Source organism: Solanum pennellii, chromosome 8 (assembly GCF_001406875.1).
Source record: "Solanum pennellii chromosome 8, SPENNV200".
NCBI classification, from domain to species: domain Eukaryota; kingdom Viridiplantae; phylum Streptophyta; class Magnoliopsida; order Solanales; family Solanaceae; genus Solanum; species Solanum pennellii.
The window spans coordinates 6,444,790-6,463,537 of NC_028644.1; the positions used below are offsets into that span (position 1 = coordinate 6,444,790).

The following is an 18,748-nucleotide window of genomic DNA, read 5'->3' on the forward strand; positions in this document are numbered from 1 at the left end:
GTTAGGCCAAACGACATAACTAAAAATTCGCAATGACCACACCGAGTTCTGAAAGCTTTTTTCGGAATGTCACTATCTCTTACTCTAAGCTGATGATAACCTGATCTGAGGTCTATCTTTGAGAAATGACTAGCACCCTGAAGTTAGTCAAACAAGTCATTAATCCTAGGGATGAGATACTTATTCTTGATTGTGACCTTGTTCAACTGTCTATAGTCTATGCATATTCTAGAGAGAACCACCTTTCATAGTCTATGCACATTCTGAGAGAACCATCTTTCTTCCTTACGAACAACACTGGCGCACCCCATGGTGAAATACTAGGTCTGATGAAGCCCTTATCTAGAAGGTATTTCAACTTCTCTTTCAATTCTTTAAGCTCTATTGGAGCCATTATGTAACGAGGAATAAAAATAGGCTAGTTATCTGGAAGGAGATCAATTCCAAAGTCAATTTCCCTTTCGGGAGGAACCCTGGGAATATCTTCTGGAAATACTTCTGCAAACTCACAGACTACTGGAACTGACTCAACAGTTGAGGTTTTAGAGCTAGAATCCTTAACCCAAACTAGATGATAGAGATAACCCTTAGAGATCATCTTTTTTGCCTTAAGGTAAGAAATGAATCGACCCATAGGCGCTAAGCTACTACCCTTCCATTTTAAGATTGGTTCGTTTGGAAACTGAAAACGAACAATCCTAGTTCTTCAATCAACTGAGGAATAAAATGAATGTAACCAATCCATGCATAGAATGAAATCAATGTCTACCATTTCTAACTCTGCTAGATCTGCTGAGATGACTTTTTGAGAGACTGTAACTGGGCAATTTCTGTATACATGTCTAGCTATAACTGGGTCACCGACTGGAGTAGAAACTGAGAAAGGTTCTGAGAGAGTTTCTGGACTAACACTGAATTGGACTACTATGTAAGGAGTTACAAAATAAAGATTAGCCCATGGGTCAAAGAGCGTAACTTAACAGTGACAACATCAGGAGAACCTTCCTGATCCTGGCGAGTCTGAAAGCCATACAACCTATTGTGGCATTGACCGCCACCTGTACTAGATGAGTTACCCTACTGAGTTGGGCGACTTGCTGGTGCTGCTGAAGTTGTATACTGAGTTCTACCATTACCACCTCCTTCACCCTATCTAGAAGGACAATCCCTCAACTTTTGACCAGATTGACCGCACCCAACATACCCTTTATTTCCATCAAGACACTTGCCCGGATGGTTCTTACCACACTTAGGGCAAATGGGGTAAGTCTTTGTGCCTGAAACACTTCTCTGAGACTTAGAGCCTAGTGCTCTAGCCTTCTGGTCATACTTGTTCTTGGAGGATGTAACACTAGCTGATGAAGGGGTTGGAGCTGAAAACTTCTCCTGACCCTGGGAGCGATTTCCACTACCCAATTTCTGTTTAGAATAGTCATAATTCGCAGTCCTAGACTTCTTATTTTCCTTAGCCTTTTCCCTAAGCTTATCACCCTCAACCTGCTGAGCATGAGTCATAAGCCTATAGATGTTCATATCTCCAAGTAACATCGCATTTCTGCACTCAGTTTTCACCAAATCCGACACTCTATACAAAAACATATTCATCTGAGCCCTGGAGTCAGCAACCATGTAAGGAGCATACCTGGAGAGTTTGTTAAACTTGAGTCCATACTCTTGGACTGTCATGTTACCCTGCCTTAAGTTCATGAATTCCTTAACCTTTGCCTCTCTCAACTCTATTGGGAAAAACCTGTCGAGAGAAGTCTCATTAAAGCAATCCCAAGTGATATGAGTGGCATTTGCACCCCTATTCTCCTTCCAATGAGTGTACCAGATATTAGCAACATCCTTCAACTGGTACTATGCCAACTCAACCCGATCATTCCTAGTGACTTGCATTACCTCAAAGATTTTCTTGATATCATCCAAGAAATTTGAAGGATCCTCATGAGTCTGTGATCCTAATAACTCAGGCGTATTCATCCTAACAAATTCACCGACCCTTGCTTCTACTGATCCACCATTTTCATTCACATGATCATCAACCCGATTGTTCTAGTTGGTCATACTCTGAGCCAACATCTGTATGGCATTCCTAAACTCCGCATTGGAGACTTCTTGATCTGGGATCAGAGGAGTTGCCTTTGCATTCCTGGCGTCAGCTCTACGACGAGGCATAATCTGAAACGTAGAATGTCAAGTTACAGTGGAATAATATCATACCTTACGCACGATTGATACGCTCAAACTTACTTCTCAAATAAGAAGTAAAGCGGCCGTATCGAGTAAAGAACCCAACTAATGAGGTTGGGATCGTTCCCACGAGGAAAATAGTTCAGACTTCACTTTATTTTATTATTACTATTTTTTGTCAATTATTTTCCTAGAAAACAAAAGACAGTAAGGGGGGGGGGGTTATTTCTAAATTAATGAAAGTAATTAACTAGATTAAAGTAAACAACTAACATATTCGAATCTTAGAGATTAATCAATTAATAAAAGTAAATAGGGCTTAAGTGTTCCCCACAGGTTCCTAACTTGATAATTCTAACTATAACATTGTTTCCTAGTATCTTGCATTTTAAGTGATAAGTTATGTATCTCTAAATCCTTGGTCCGGCATTTAGAAATTTCACTCCGCACCTTGGTCCGGCTACATGTGTTGCTATACTAACCCTTACCTTTACCACATATTAAGAATTGTATTCGATATTTTACTAAGTTATTACCTCGTACCAATAAACACTACCTATTAGATAGTATACACTAAATGTATGTTGATAATTCTTTTCCTATTATCTACCTCCTTGGTCTTGCAAGTAGCATTAAGGCGAGCTCTAAATTCTTAATTCTTTTCCTATATGGCCTCCGTCGTACCATACTTCATAAATTCTTCTGCTTCTTTCTTCATTACCCTGAACGGCAGGTATGATGGACCGTTCCAAGCACGACGGTACGTCGAGGGTCTCCATTCCATAATACTTAAACTTCATTGAATTTGGGTACTAGGACTACTCTCTGATCATTGCGAAGACCAGCAGGACGAACTGTCGTGCCTATGACGGTTCGTCGTGGACTTCTGTAAACCCACACTAAGTCAGACTTCCCCATCTTAATTCAGCAACTTCACTACAATGCCAATGGAGTAGTCCTAGGTTTAGCATCATTAACCCTGAATCTGCTCAACACTTTCTCAATGTAAAACTCTTGATATAGATTTAAAGTGCCAGCAGATCTATCCCGAGAAATCCTCATCCCCAAAATCTGCTTCGCTGGACCCAAATCTTTCATCTCAAACGCTGCAGATAACCTTGTCTTCAGATTATTAATCTCCCTCATACTAGATCCAACAATCAACATATCATCCACATACAAGAGTAAAAAGACATATGAATCAGTATTATTTTTTGAAGTAACAACACGGATTCTTTTCAACTTAGCAGAATCCACTCTTGGTCATTAAGGAGTCAAACTTCTTGTACCACTGCCTTGGTGCTTGCTTTAGTCCATACAAGCTCCTAGTGAGCTTGCACAACATGTGTTCTTTGCCTGGAACACAAATCCTTCCGGTTGCTGCATATAGATCTCTTTGTCCATATCTCCATGTAAAAATGTTGGTGTTACATCCATTTGCTGTAGATGCAAATTCTCCGATGCAACAATAGTCAACAAAATTCAATTCGATGTTAATTTCACAAAAGCAGAAAATATTTCAGCATAATCAATACCTTTCCTTTGTGAATATCCTATAAACACTAAACGAGCCTTGAACCTTCTTCTGCCATCTGGTTTAGTCTTGATTCTAAACACCCATTTGTTCAGTAAAGCTCTCTTTCCTGCAGATAACTCAGTCAACACCCATGTGTCGCTCTTCTCAGGTGACCTCATCTCATCATCCATGGCTTGATCCCTTTTGATCGAATCCTCCACCTGTAGGGCCTCATCAAAAGACTCTGGTTCCCCCTCATCAGTCAGCAATAGATAGTGTAATGAAGGTGAATACCTATCGGTGCCGTGATGGTTCTGGATTATCTCCTTAACACCTGCTCAGGTGTAACTTGCTCCACTTCAGATTCTTCAGTAGGAGTTGGTTGAGTATCTGCTTTGACATCTCTGGGTTACTATTCTCCAACTCAACCTCAACTCCCACTTGCTTTGTAATCTCTAGAACCTTCTTCTCTCTGTCCTTGTACATGACAGACTCATCAAATGTCACGTCACAATGTCTGTGGATCTTTTTTTTTATTCCCAAAACCTGTAACCAAACAAATCAGAACCATAGCGTATGAAGTAACACTTCACAGCCTTGGCATCAAGCTTGTCTCTCTTTTCTGAATCAACATGAACATAAGCAGTGCAACCAAAAGTCCTCAAGTGTGAGTATTTGAGTTCTTTTCCTGTCCACACCTCCTATGGAATCTTGAACCTTTAAGGAACTAATGGTCCCCTGTTGATCAAGTATGCAGCTGTGCTCACAGCATCCGCCCAAAATGTTTTGGTCAGCCCACAGTGTATCCTCATACTCCTTGCACGTTCATTCAATGTTCTGTTCATCCTCTCAGCAATTTCATTTTGCCTTGCGTTACCAGGAACTGTTCTCATCAATCTGATTCCCTCAGCTGCACAGAATGCCTTGAACTCTGATTTGTCATACTCCCGTCCATTATCAGACCTTAGGCATTTGACTTTCAAACCGGTCTAATTCTCAACTTCAGCTTTCCACTTCTTGAAAGTTGCAAATACATCTGACTTATGCTTCAAGAAGTAAACCCATACTTTCCTGCTGAATCATCAATGAAGGTAATATAGAATCTTGATCCTCCATGTGATGATACTGGAGATGGTCCCCAAACATCTGTATGGACCATTTCCAACCGCACTTTCTTTGGCTCTCTAGGAGTCTTTGTGAAGCTTACTCTTTTCTGTTTGCCCACAACACAGCTCTCGCAAAGACCCATATCTATTGACTTCAGGCCCTCTAATGCTCCTTTTGCAACCAGCATCTTCATTCCTTTAGCACTCATGTGTCCAAGTCTGTTGTGCCACAGACATGAACCGGAAGCACCTTCAGCAACAGCGGCCATGTTAATACACCCTGCAGCGGTGTACAAGGTTCCAGATTTGGTGCCAAGAGCTACTACCATAGCACCTTTCACAATCTTCCACTAACCTTTTCCAAACTCTGCTGCATATCCCGTGCTATCCAACTGACCAACAGAGATCAGATTTTTCTTGAGGCCAGGAATATATCTAACATCCTCTAATGTCCACTGGTTTCCCAAGGTGGTCTTTGTGCAAACATCTCCCTTTCCTTCAATCTCTAAGGCTTTATTGTCAACAAGATACACCTTTCCAAAATTTCTAGATTTGAAATTTTGGAATAACTCCTTGATTGAAGACGAATGGAAAGATGCACCAGAATCCAAAATCCATGATTCAATCGAGCTGTTCACACTAAGGATTAGAGCATCCCCAATGTTCTCTGCTGAATTTACAGAATCATTGTCATCTCCAAATTTTTTATTCTGTTTCTTCTTTGGCTTTGTACAACTCGTCCGAAAGTGCCCTTTTTCTCCACAGTTCCAACGAGTCACGTTTGATATGTTCGGGGATTTTCCTCGATTTTTTGATTTTGATCGACCGTGTTTATTTTGGCCTTTCATCTTACTTCTCCCGCTTTGGTCAACGCTGAGAGCACTGCCCGATGAATCTCCCACTTCTAGTTTGCAAATACTTTCGCTAAGAACAATATCACAGATTTCATCAAACTTCAGTTTCTCAGATCCACGGGAACTGCTAATCGCAGCAACAACAGTATCCCAAGACTCAGGCAGAAATGACATCAAAATCAACGCCTTAATTTCATCTTCGAAATTAATATCCACAGAATTGAGTTGACTCACAATCACATTTAACTCGTTTATATGATTAGAAACAGATCCATTCTCAAACATCTGTATACGCATCAAGTATACCTTGTTCATCCCCGATGATTTTTCATACATGTTTGACAGTGCCTTCAACAAATCGGACGTAGGCTCCTCCTTCGCGATGTTGAACGCCACATTTCTTGACAAAGTCAACTGGATCAACCCTAGATCCTGGCGATCCTTGAGCTTCCACTTCTCCTCCGCCATGGATTCCGGCTTCACCCCCGGTCAATGGTTCGTGAAGATCTTTCTCGTACAGATAATATTCTATCTGCATCTTCCAGAAACTAAAATCGGATCCATCAAACTTCTCGATTCCAAGCTTCGAACTATCCATCTTCAATGATCGTGTTGAATCTACTTATCTCTAATACCAGTTGATAGGATCGAATCCATACACACACACTTGATGAATGAAGAACACAAGAACTTTAGAGAGAAAGAGATAAGAGATCTAGAGAGAGAAAGAGAGAAAACCAATATTTCGTGGTAACACCCAGTGAGTAAACTTCCACGGCGATAGGTATATATTTATTAATAATTCAGAGTATTTTAGGTTACAGAGAATAGATGGAGAATAAATAGTACAGTACATCAAATATTAATCAGGCTCCACAACCTAACAATAACCTCTATAAAAATGTATTAAAATGGTGTATTTATAATGATTGAAAATGATTTCATGGGGTAATATGACTCTCGCAAACATTAAGTGTCTACTTGAAAAACAGGTACAAGTTTGCTGGGGTGTATATATATATATATATATATATATATATATATATAAATTTCACCTTATTTTCATTCTATATTTTTAATATTTTCCCCCTTTTTCATAAATTATTTGTTGTTCATTGCAAAATGCGCAAAACACACAAATTTCAAGTGACATTTAATTATTTTTTGTTATTGCGGATAAAAGCTTTAAATTTTAATGAAGTTTTTAAAAAAATGAAGTTTGTTTTTCCCTATATCTATTGTAAGCAAGATGGGATAAGTATTCACTTGTAAATATTGAACACAATCTAAGTCCAAACTCCGAAGACTCTCAATCAACGACTCCAATTTACACTCACGGGATTTGATGTTTGTATTATCAGGAGCATATCAATTTTGAGGAAAGAAAAATTTTATAATCAAAGTCAACTTATAGCATGATATTAGCTAGTGAAAGTAATAAAAATGTGTTGATGATTATGTGACATCTATTTGTATTTAGTTTTGATATCCTTACATGTTGATTAGGTACCATATTGCTACTCAAACTTGACAAAAATCTTTTGAAAAGTTCATTTAGACATTTTATCAAATAATTTAACTGCACCATTTTACATAATAATTTTAGCACTCTATGTTTATTTTTTAGCCTTCGAAAATTCGTAATTCTAACTTGCTACTCACTATGACAATCATAATACATAAAACATATATATTTTTTCCCATTAAGTATTTGACAACTTAAAGCACAAGCATACTTCAAAGTAAAGAAAGAAGAAAAAGTTAATTGATTTTCATGTCTTCATATATTTATATACTGCTCTCAAAATAATTTTTCAATAAAAACGTTAGCTTCCTATGGTGATTTCCATATTGGCTTGAACATCGGACCACCAATATGCAATTATTGTTTGTAAATTATTGAACCTTAGAACCTTGACTAAATTAAGGAAGAAGAATAGGTAATCCTTCAAGTATATGAATTTTCTGCAATATCTTGAATAATTAGGGTTTCTCTTAAAAGAAAGAGGAGAAGAGCGTAGTAATTTTTCCCCCATAAATGAATTTGTTTTCTTTTTCACCTTATTCTATATTATAATTTATTTTTATTATTTTAAAATTTAGGTGTATCTATTTTAGTTTGTTGGCAGCAACTGTGTGGTTCACTTATTCACGTCAGAGCATTTGTATATCACGTGTTTTGGCTGAAATATTCAAGTGTTTCTTGTTTAAATTCTGGATAGTTAGAGTGTCTCTTTGAGGACTATCAAAGTTAAAGGTTAAAGTTATAATTTGAAGCTAAGCTAGGATTATATATATAATTTTTCTACTATATAGAAATGTCAAGCTATGGACGACAAAGGGCAAAAGCGTCATTTAGCTTAATAAAAAATCTTTTCTAATTTTCTAATATGCTTCTAGAAGAATCAGGTCTCCTTTTTCCGACCAGATAAATAGAAACACATATCCTTTGTTCCAATTCCAACTTAGAATAGGATTGCTTACTTAGGTCTCTTTTGTTCAAGTTTTCGGTATGTTTTTATCATTTTATTTTTGTTCTCTTTCAATTTTACCAACTTCATGCTTAGACTCGTGCTTGTTCTTTCTTCAATTTGAATGTCCTTACCAACAAATCTTGCCCACTGAAACTTGATAAAAACATATGTTGTTTACTGCTTTACATTTAATAGTTTCATGGGTTTCTAAAAAATTCATTCCTCCCCACTTTGTTTTTTACCTTTTGCAAAACTCAGTAAGTTCCTTTTATATCTTGCTTCCATTTTTATATGTTGAACTTTCTGGGTTTCAATTTTTTTGCTATTATACATGTATGAAGTTTTGTTGATTCTGCAAGTTTTTAGTTTTTCTTTATACATATAATCCATCTCAAATAATGTCTAAACAGATTGTTCTTAATTTTTCCTATCGCATTATTCTTCAACACCTCCTCTCTCTTAAAAATAAATAGGAGAACCTATAGCACCATTTGAGTATTTTGTGTATTTCATTTGATATAAAGAATCTGAGGGTTTATTATGAATAATAATAATAACATTAACTGGTTTAAGCAAGTAGAGAATAACGAGAAATTGGAGAGTCATCGTGATTAGGAGAGTACAAGCGAGCAATGTCATGGTCCAAGTACATATTATCATTATAAAAGGGGAAAGGTAGAAGTAATGGAGCCGATATGTCACATATTTATATAAGAATTAAGTTTGCTTCCTGAAGACATAGTAGAACTTTCAAGCACATGGAATTCACACTAAACTCATTACAGTAAAGCATGACTCCCCATTTTATTAAATTCTTTTTGAAAATGATACTCTGAATCATAGAACTATAATGAAATATATAATCAACCTCTCTCTCTCTCTCTCTCCCTCTCTCTCTCTCTCTCTCTCTCTCTCTCTCTCTCTCTCTCTCTCTCTNTTTAAATATTAAATATATATATATAAATGATAATTATATAATTATTAATTTTTTTAAGTAAATAAATAAATAAAAGCTAAATGGGTAATTAAAACAAAAAAAAAACATAATTAAGAAATATTAGTTTATTTAAAATATATATACATATATATATATATATATATATATATATATCCTATTCAAAGACTAATGTTTGGTGTCCCAACCATTCTTTTAGTCCAATCCCGCTAAGCAAAGGACTGACATAGAAGTAAGTATTTGTGTTGTTGGTTCTCTCCAGAGTATTACATTTTTGTATATAGACTTTGGTAAATGAAAAAGATTGTGTTATTATTCCTTATGGACTTTTTTCTTGTCAAGTATTGTAAGTTCACAATCTGATTGTAATATGAGAGGTTTTACCTGCCTTAACTGGTTAAACTGTAGTAATATTTTTGTGAAATCATTATAGGTTAAAATTCAGTAACGATATCCTGAAGTGATTTATCACATTTCAGTTTGTTGGAAGTCGTCGAAGAAGAAAAAAAGGAACTCTAGAATGTGCTACGAACTGCAAATTTGTAATGACATGATAACACTAATATTACTTTCATTGAGTTGTGAAGATTACGACATCCTGAAGTGATTTTTCTTTGTTTTTACTTATTGCTGTTGGATTGAAAATTTGAAATCATGTCCACCCTGGAAAAAAACACTATGCCTAGAAACTCTAGATCATTGGCACATGGTACAGTTATCTGTAACAAGTATGCACACTGTATTGCTTAGTTTCTTTCTTTAATAGCCTATTTAATAAATATAATGATGAACTATATTCCATTGTGCTCCGGAGTATTTGATTGATGTAGAGATTGGAGTATACTCCTCCAGGTAATATTATTTTGGCCTTAGTCGCAGATGGTACTCATAATGTTTGAAGAGTGATTCTAATTTGACTGGCCAGGTAAAAGAATTCTAAGAAAAGGGCTTATATATTTCTTGTAAGAAAATAGCTTGTAAATTACGTTTGGCGGCTGACCAACATGTATATATTATAACTATGCCCATCACAGAGTGGGGTGTTGTTGACCAACAGTCTGCCGCGCAATTCTGTATGAGCATTTTCACCTTGGGTAGCTTTAACAAAGTGGAGTGTTGTTGACCAACTTATTGTTTAATTTTTTCTACCAATGTATTATTGTCGAAGTTGAAGTATATGAAGAATGACTTTTCTCCTGAGGTTAATATATTTGCCCCCATGAAATGATAGGTGCTTAGATGGTGTTCTTGCTTCTCACCAAGGCTAATGAGTACATCTCTTATGCGTTACTGTATGGTTAGGTGACTATTTGGAGTAGAAATATGCTCAACAACGGCTAAAAGTTTTACAGTTTGGTTTATATGCTTCTGTAGCAGGAGTAGAGAATTTTTGACCAAAATGATCTATTTTAAAAATCAATTTACCTAATTAATACGTTTTTATTTTTTTTTACAAAAATAGTATAAACGTACTTTATGGTAACGTTTTAGGCTTTATTTGATTTTTAAAAAAATTAACGCCGTTAAATTAATAAACGTTACTGGCAGTAACGATTTTATACTAAATTAATAAACGTTACTGCCAGTAACGATTTTATACTAAAACGTGAGCCCCACCCCTTTCACTGATTCACTTTCATTAATTACCTTTAATAATGTTATTTGGTACCCCTTCACCCCTTTCACCCCTTTCAAGTTTTCAACCCCTTTCACCCTAAAAAAAATGGCAGCCGCCTCATTTTAAACTTCCAAAAGTTCCATTTTCGATCGGTTTGGACGAAGAGGAGGCGTTAAAGAACAAAAACACAGGAAGATAATGAATGGATAAAAACTTCATTTCGTGGATAAACGGTAGCTGTAGTTTTTCCAAATCAATTTTGGGGATTTCTTGTTATATCGAGTTTCACGAAAAATTACGGCTATCAATCTTCTTGAAAGCTTGGAATCAAGTTAATTTCCTGTGTTAAAGCCTTGAGGTATGTTTTTTTCCCTTACAAACTAATAGATGGAATGCTTGAATTTTAGAATTTCGATCTTCTTGTATTTATATCGTTTTGGTTATATAGAATAATCACTCAAGAAATTCTAATATGCATGTTTTGTTTTTATTTTGAATTCATGCATCTTGTTGATGAAAAGAGAAACAATGAAAAGAAAAACAAAGAAAAAAAATGTTCACATGAAAATGGAAGGGAAGACTATATTTGGTTGACCTGCATATGCGCTTCTACTAAAATTGAGTTTATTTTTCAATATTTTAATAAAACATTTGGTGATAGTACATTACTTTGATTTGGTTGTTATATTTTGGACTAACAATTATAATTAATATACTTTCTTTCATATGGAATTTTCAGTTTAATAGATACATATATGACTGGTTATAGTGCATATCAATTGGATCCCGGTCCACTTGAACCATCGGTACTAACTCAACAACTTACCCATAGGTCACGGGATATATGGAATGGAAGTGTTAATATGATTTTAAATACGAGGAGGTGTGATGGAAAATTTTGGGACCTCGTAAAGAAATATCCTATTCATCCACGAGTCTTAGAAATGATTGAATTATCAGGACTATATGGTGTTTATAGATCAAATCGACCTTCTATTGATCGTAGCTTGATCACTTCACTAGTAGAGAGATGGCGTCCCGAGACTCATACATTTCACTTTAGAACGGGTGAGGCAACAATCACCTTGCAAGATGTAGAAGTGTTGTATAGATTAACTGTGAATGGTGATCCAGTACTTGGTGATGAGTCGATAAGGACCATAGGGGATTGGCAAAATATTTGTCAAAGATTGTTAGGTTTTATTCCACGTCCTCAAGACTTCAACCGTAGTAGCCTCAAGGTAACTGCACTTAATGCGCATATGCTCGAGCAACTACAGTTACCTGACTTGACAACACAAGAAATGATCGATCAAATNTTCAATATGTTTGTGATGCTCCGGTCAATCGTGAACCACTTCGATATGACGACCCTTACCTTATTTGGTTTAGACGCATTACTCGTCTTGTTATTGGTAATCCTACTCAGCGTCCTCAACAACAAGAAGGTTATGTGCCCAATTCAACGGCATATGAAACAATGGTATGTATTATATTTAGTGTGTTTGTGATTTATCTTTTGAGGATAATATTGCTTCTTCTCGAAAATTGTGACTTGGAAAATTGTTACCTATGTTTTTTCTTACAAAATATAAAATAAGTGCTTTATTGATCTTTGTTTGAGCATCTGTTAAAAAAAGAATGGAAAATGTTTGTAAGAAAAAAATTTGATCTTTGTGTAGGTGCGTCATATTCATTCCACGATTGATAGAGCAAAAGCCCTTGGTGATCAGCCATCAATGGAGGATTTATACATATTTCGTGCAATGGTCCGAAATGAAGGAGAAAAGTGCTTGACATATGTCCACGAGGCTGCTAGGATTAATGTACAAGCCGATTATAGAAGAGATGAGGTATATGATGATCATTTACATCATCCGGTTCGTAGGCGAGGAAAAGGTGGTGTTGCCGGTAGGAGGGCTCGTGCTGTTGAGAAAGGACGAGCGCCTATTGAAATGGATATATTAGTCTCCGAAGATGATCACACAACTTGTGATTTTGGTTCCATTTCAAGGGGCCAAACTCAAGAATTCACTCCCGGGGCATCAGGTATGACATATCAACCAACAAATACTGATATTGTTCCATACACGGCATCACAAATATTAAGGAATTCTAGTCTTTCATCACTTGAGAATGTATTTGGTGGTTCTCGACCTCAACATTTTGAGAATGCCCCCAACTTTAATTCATCACCTGGGCTGCCAATGTCCACTGAGACCCCTGGTGTTGTTAATCATTTAGAGGACTCCAACGATGAAGTGGAGAATGCAAACGAATGTGGTGAACCATCAGTGAAGGAGAAGCGTAGGATTTTTCCTAAGCGTTGTGGGACTGGTACTATTAACATCTTTATTTTATTTTTTTGACATAAATGCTCCTCTGTTTAGTCGAACAACTGAAAATTATTCTTGTTTGTCAGGGAGTCACTATCTTTACCAGCATGGCAAAAAAAAAATAAGCAACGAGAAACAAAGAACTGTAATTGAGAGGTTTCAGGTATCCAAATTTGGTACTCCTTCTTCTTCTTTGTCAGTCTTAGGTAAAATTGGGTATGATATTTTCTTAGTCGAAAATTGTATTGTGATGAAGAGTCTGTGTTGGGATTGCTTGAGATCTATTTCTTCTTTGATTTAGTACCTTAAAGTTGCTCTGCTGGATGGTTGCTCTGAAAACTCTTTTTTTTTTAAATTTTCCATGTTGCTCTGCTAGATGGTTGGACAAAAAAGGAGAACGAAAAAAAAAATATTGAAATCTGAATTAGAAAAACAGTTGAGTGAAAAAAATTTGCTCAAAAAGTTAGAATATTAGAAATGTTGATATTAAGATATAGAGTACTAAAAGTTATCAAATGGTTAAAAAGGGTGCAAAAATCACATGCGTAGAATGGTTTGGACATATCATATATAGACCTCCAAGTGCACCAATTTGTAGGTGCTGATATTATGGTGTTCGAAGACACTAAAAGGGACGAGGTGGATGTAAAATGTCATGGAGAGAAATTGACTTAGAAGACCTACAGCCTTTTGGAATCAGTCCTTTTTTAGTTTGGAAGGTAGCTTGTATAAAAACAAATGTTCACAGGTTGCCTAATCGAAAAAATGCCAAGAAATAGAATTTTTGATACTGGTACTAATAGTAATGGAAGTAAATGACCCATATAAGTGATACAAAATAGTCAGGAGGCTTAGTGTTGCTAATCTTATATTAAGTGAGTAGGAAAGAATGTGGGATTTAAAGGACCATCTCATGTTTGAGATTACAGTATGTTTGACTGATCGAATGATAACTACCTTTCATTTTGATAATGAACTTGTGAAAAACAGAGTTGTTCCAAAACTGAAATGCTTCAATTGTTTCTTCCATGTTTTGGTAAAACAGAGTTGTTCCGAATCTGAAATGCTTCAATTGTTCCGAGTTAATTTAATGTTTGTGTTGTTTCATCTCTCGATAGATATTGGAAAATTGATTTAAGTGAATTGTAGCCTTTTGGATATGGGAATTCAATATTTTTAGACATGGTTGTTATCTGCTAATTGCTTCGGATGTTCTTATCCTCTAGGATAGTTCTAGTACCAAATTCACTATTACTATATCTTCCTTTATTATTTCATTTGGGATTTGCAGTTTGCTCTTTGTTATCAAAACATTGCACAAATCTCTCTTTGTTATCAAAACATTGCACAAATCTTCCTTTATAATTCCCATGTCTAACTCATCAAAGTTTTCTTAATCATTTTTTCTTAGGTTGATGCAGCTTGTTGATATTCTGGATAACCCTTGGTGAATAGTAGAGATTTTTTGTGAAGAATGAAGCTACTAGTCATTATTTTGTAAAGCAACATGTTCTATGAATACATGAATGTTTATATTATTTTCTATTTAGTAGTAGAGATTTTTTGTGAAGAATGAAGCTACTAGTCATTATTTTGTAAAGCAACATGTTCTATGAATACATGAATGTTTATATTATTTTCTATTTAGTAGTAGAGATTTTTTGTGAAGAATGAAGCTACTAGTCATTATTTTGTAAAGCAACATGTTCTATGAATACATGAATGTTTATATTATTTTCTATTTAGTAGTAGAGATTTTTTGTGAAGAATGAAGCTACTAGTCATTATTTTGTAAAGCAACATGTTCTATGAATACATGAATGTTTATATTATTTTCTATTTAGTAGTAGAGATTTTTTGTGAAGAATGAAGCTACTAGTCATTATTTTGTAAAGCAACATGTTCTATGAATACATGAATGTTTATATTATTTTCTATTTAGTAGTAGAGATTTTTTGTGAAGAATGAAGCTACTAGTCATTATTTTGTAAAGCAACATGTTCTATGAATACATGAATGTTTATATTATTTTCTATTTAGTAGTAGAGATTTTTTGTGAAGAATGAAGCTACTAGTCATTATTTTGTAAAGCAACATGTTCTATGAATACATGAATGTTTATATTATTTTCTATTTAGTAGTAGAGATTTTTTGTGAAGAATGAAGCTACTAGTCATTATTTTGTAAAGCAACATGTTCTATGAATACATGAATGTTTATATTCTTTTCTATTTAGTTTGTGTTTTTCAACTATTCCTTAATGTAACTTTAAGTTTGTGAAAAGTGATAGATAACTTTATGCACTAATAATTGAAATATGAAATATGAAATTTTGTTAAGTTAGTTTTTTCCTCTAAGATTTAAGCTTATGTAGTAGATAACTTTATGCACTAATAATTGAAAGGAAATTAATATAAATAGAAATTTGGAAATTAACATTAATAATTTTTCTTTATTAGCAATCTAGAAAAATTCACATTACATTAGATAACATAAAGAAAATTAACACCATTAGACATTGACCCACAATTATTCACTTAAATTTAATTACGATTGGGACATTGACGCCTATCATGTCCTGTCTGCCTGCATAATCCACAAGCTCGCTCATACACTGTAGAACTACGATCCATTTCATTATGTATTCTAGTTGTCCTTGGCCGATTAGGACGACGATAGAATTCATTACTTGTCATTGTAAAACTTGGAGATGGCCAATATGACTCATGACCAATTGGTGAGAATGACCCAGAATATGTTGCAACATAATTCTCTATTGTGAAATGCTCGCTAACAAAATTTCTAGCTAGCCCTCCCATTCTATCAGTTACCTTCATGACATGTGAACACGGGAAGTGCAGATTAACCCATTTTCCACAATCACATTTTCTTTCATTTAGTGAAACACAATGAGGATTACCACCAGTACCATCAACTTGTATAGATCTAACCTCGTATACTCCTGTGGGTATATTCCAATCAAAAACAAAGTGCCTCTTTGAACTTTCATAATTCTTCTCCCACTTTATTTTGAACCTCCCGGTCCATAATTCATTTTGCTCTGCAAGTTGGTGTGCTATTTGAGACCTACGGGTATACCGTTCAATAGTTTGCTCCAATGAAAGTCTAATCATAGCAGTGACAGGCAAACCTCGTGCTTTTTTCAACACTCCATTGAATGACTCTGAAAGATTTGTTGTCAACACTCCCCATCTTTTTCCATCATCATGGCTAACAGTCCATTTATCCAAGGGAATTTCCATGAGGTATGCATATGCTTCGATATTTTCTTCTTTAATTTGCCACATCATGGACTCAAACTTCCTTACTTGATGGGCTGAAGCAGCCCTCCACATCAATCTGCTGAGGTCCTTGTTTGGAAATTTAGATTGAAAGTTGCTCTTAAGATGTCTTATGCAAAATCGATGGAAGACTCGAGGCTCTTGAAATCGCCGCAACTCCTGCAAACTAGTCAAGATTCCTTTTGCCCTATCAGATATAACACATACATTTTGTCTACTTTTTATCACATGTGCACTCAAATTTCTAAAAAACCATTTCCATGCCTCTTTTGATTCTTTGTCTACAATAGCAAACGCTAAAGGGAGAATGTTATCATTTCCATCAATTCCAACAGCAATTAATAATTTGATCTCATATTTTCCATAAATATGAGTTCCATCTACTGAAATAACTGGGCGACATGTTTGGAATCCATCAATGCATGGCTTGAAAGCCCAAAATACAAATTTAAAAGTTTTTACCTCCGATGAACTCATAGACTCTTCGTGTTTCCATTCCACAATTGTTCCATGGTTAAAGTGTTGAAAAGCTGCAAAAAATTTAGGTAGGTCACTAAATGATTTCTTAAAGTCACCATACACCAATTCAAATGCGCGTTGACGTCCAAGCCATGCTTTTCTATATGTCACTTGGTGACCAAAATTTTCATGAACCTTTGAAATGACATCTACCACCAAGAACTTAGGATTTTTTCTAATTTGATTTAGAAGTAGTGATGCAATCAAATTGGTATTTAGGTTGGCGTGACCGCTAGAAAGCCCCTCAGTCTCACATCTATGGTTTTCAACATATTTTCCTATCTTCCAAAATTTATCTCCAACTTGTCGTCCTCGAAGAAACCACATGCAACCCAATAAATTATAAAACTTACATCTCACAACCCATAGACTTTTGGTAGATGTTACCACCTTGAACTCCTTATTTTTGTGCAAACTCCAAATCGTTACAGCCATTTTCAACTTTTCTTTACTACTAAAAAGCATACCTTTTTTTAAATCTTTTTTTGCTTGCTCAGACCAAACTGAACAACATTCCATCTCAGATTCACATGTAGACATGAAAATGTCTTCCTCATTCTCTAATGTCCTGAAATAGGGTATGTCATGAGACACACCCTGATCATGATTATGAAGATTTACACCATTTTGAGAAAAATCTCTAATATCATCGATATCTTCATCAGGTTCACTTTCATCACCATCTTTCGGAGGTTCATCTTCCTCCGAACTTTCATCACTAATTTCAGCATTTACATCATTATATAGATCAACGTTGATATCAATATCTCTGTAAAAAAAATATTAGTCAAATTCTAGCAAAATTATAAATATACAAGCTTGTTTTAAAAGCGATAATAAATATTCTAAAATATTATTTCTTCTATTTATAAGAGATAATTTGTGTATACTGACAATAAAAATTATCTTATTAAATTGTTAGACTAAAATTTAATAAAATAAAGATTTGTTGTTTACCTAGCCTCATATTCCATGTGACTATTATCAATATGCATTTGACTACTTGAGCCTTCACCAAATGATCGATGATCATGCATCAACAATTGTTGAAATGGTGGTTGAACAATCGGTTCTACAAAATGAGGTTGATTGATCGTGGTAAGGCCATAATTTTGAGCCAACAAATTCATGTGATAACCATGATGACCACTAACTTGAAATGCAACATTTTGATCTGTCGATACAGTCTTTACATACATCTCCAAAACATTTATATCAATCTTATCCGCAAATTTTTGAGGTATGAAAAGAAATTGTAACAAAGATTGGTCATTCTCAATTTTAAACTCAATGAACCTTGTATTGTTACCTTGAATTGAACATGGATATTTTCCAGAAATATCCATATGAATATTTTCACTATATGTTCCCATTTTCTCATGCAACAATCCAACCAATTCAACATAGGTAGTTGAAGTCGACATGCTAATAATCGTTCTAGCACATTCAGTATACCTAAATCCGTTCATATCCGTAATTATTTCTCCACCCCAATACAAAGCAACCATCACATTATGTTCAAAGCTCGTCATCTTAATCCTACACATAAAGATAAAATATTTTTTAAAACAATATTATTAAATTAGAAAGATAATTTTAAAGCTATAATAAGAACATAACAAAGGATAAACTTCACTTATTTAATTCATACCTGATGAAATTTTCTGAATATTATTTTTAAAATGGACCATACAAGGAAAATTTTTGCTGAATTATATTTGAACATGAAAAAAAATTACAACAACATTAATTTATAGTCACTTTGGTCAGTTTGAAAAATGGAGGAATATGACTTTAACAGAGTGTTGTAATTGATAGCAACGTTTTTAAGGTAAAACGTTACTGTGAGTAACGTTTTATAGCTAAATATATTTT

At 34.9% G+C, this 18,748-nt stretch overlaps 3 protein-coding genes across 3 annotated transcripts; 1 reads left to right on the forward strand and 2 right to left on the reverse strand.

Moving 5' to 3' along the window:
- Positions 1–1,149: 1,149 nt before the first annotated feature.
- On the reverse strand, positions 1,150–3,900 carry LOC107027454. The gene is made up of 5 exons (XM_015228620.1): positions 3,766–3,900; positions 2,070–2,181; positions 1,903–1,961; positions 1,720–1,815; positions 1,150–1,419 (listed from the first exon to the last, which is right to left on the reverse strand). The coding sequence occupies exons 1-5, from the start codon at positions 3,898–3,900 to the stop codon at positions 1,150–1,152; spliced, it is 672 nt and encodes a 223-aa protein (XP_015084106.1).
- Positions 3,901–12,031: 8,131 nt separating this feature from the next.
- On the forward strand, positions 12,032–15,246 carry LOC107027963. The gene is made up of 4 exons (XM_015229015.2): positions 12,032–12,199; positions 12,399–13,053; positions 13,139–13,215; positions 14,464–15,246. The coding sequence occupies exons 1-4, from the start codon at positions 12,197–12,199 to the stop codon at positions 14,479–14,481; spliced, it is 753 nt and encodes a 250-aa protein (XP_015084501.1). The 5' UTR covers positions 12,032–12,196; the 3' UTR covers positions 14,482–15,246.
- A 349-nt stretch (positions 15,247–15,595) lies between these two features.
- LOC107027455 lies at positions 15,596–18,405 on the reverse strand. The gene is made up of 2 exons (XM_015228621.1): positions 17,831–18,405; positions 15,596–17,642 (listed from the first exon to the last, which is right to left on the reverse strand). Exons 1-2 carry the CDS (start codon positions 18,403–18,405, stop codon positions 15,596–15,598), a joined length of 2,622 nt encoding a protein of 873 aa, XP_015084107.1.
- Between the last annotated feature and the right edge of the window lie 343 nt (positions 18,406–18,748).

Bases quoted from the DNA above. Each gene is read 5' to 3' on its own strand.
- LOC107027454 (XM_015228620.1), bottom strand. From the start codon at position 3,900: ATGGATGATGAGATGAGGTCACCTGAGAAGAGCGACACATGGGTGTTG. The intron at 1,962-2,069 runs GTATGACCAACT...CTGAGTTATTAG, and splicing joins CATACAGATGTTGGCTCAGA to GATCACAGACTCATGAGGAT. The intron at 1,420-1,719 runs GTTAAGGAATTC...TATTCTAAACAG, and splicing joins TAGAGTTGAGAGAGGCAAAG to AAATTGGGTAGTGGAAATCG.
- LOC107027963 (XM_015229015.2), top strand. The intron at 13,054-13,138 runs GTACTATTAACA...CTTGTTTGTCAG, and splicing joins TCCTAAGCGTTGTGGGACTG to GGAGTCACTATCTTTACCAG.
- LOC107027455 (XM_015228621.1), bottom strand. From the start codon at position 18,405: ATGACGAGCTTTGAACATAATGTGATGGTTGCTTTGTATTGGGGTGGA. The intron at 17,643-17,830 runs GTAAACAACAAA...TTTTTTTTACAG, and splicing joins CACATGGAATATGAGGCTAG to AGATATTGATATCAACGTTG.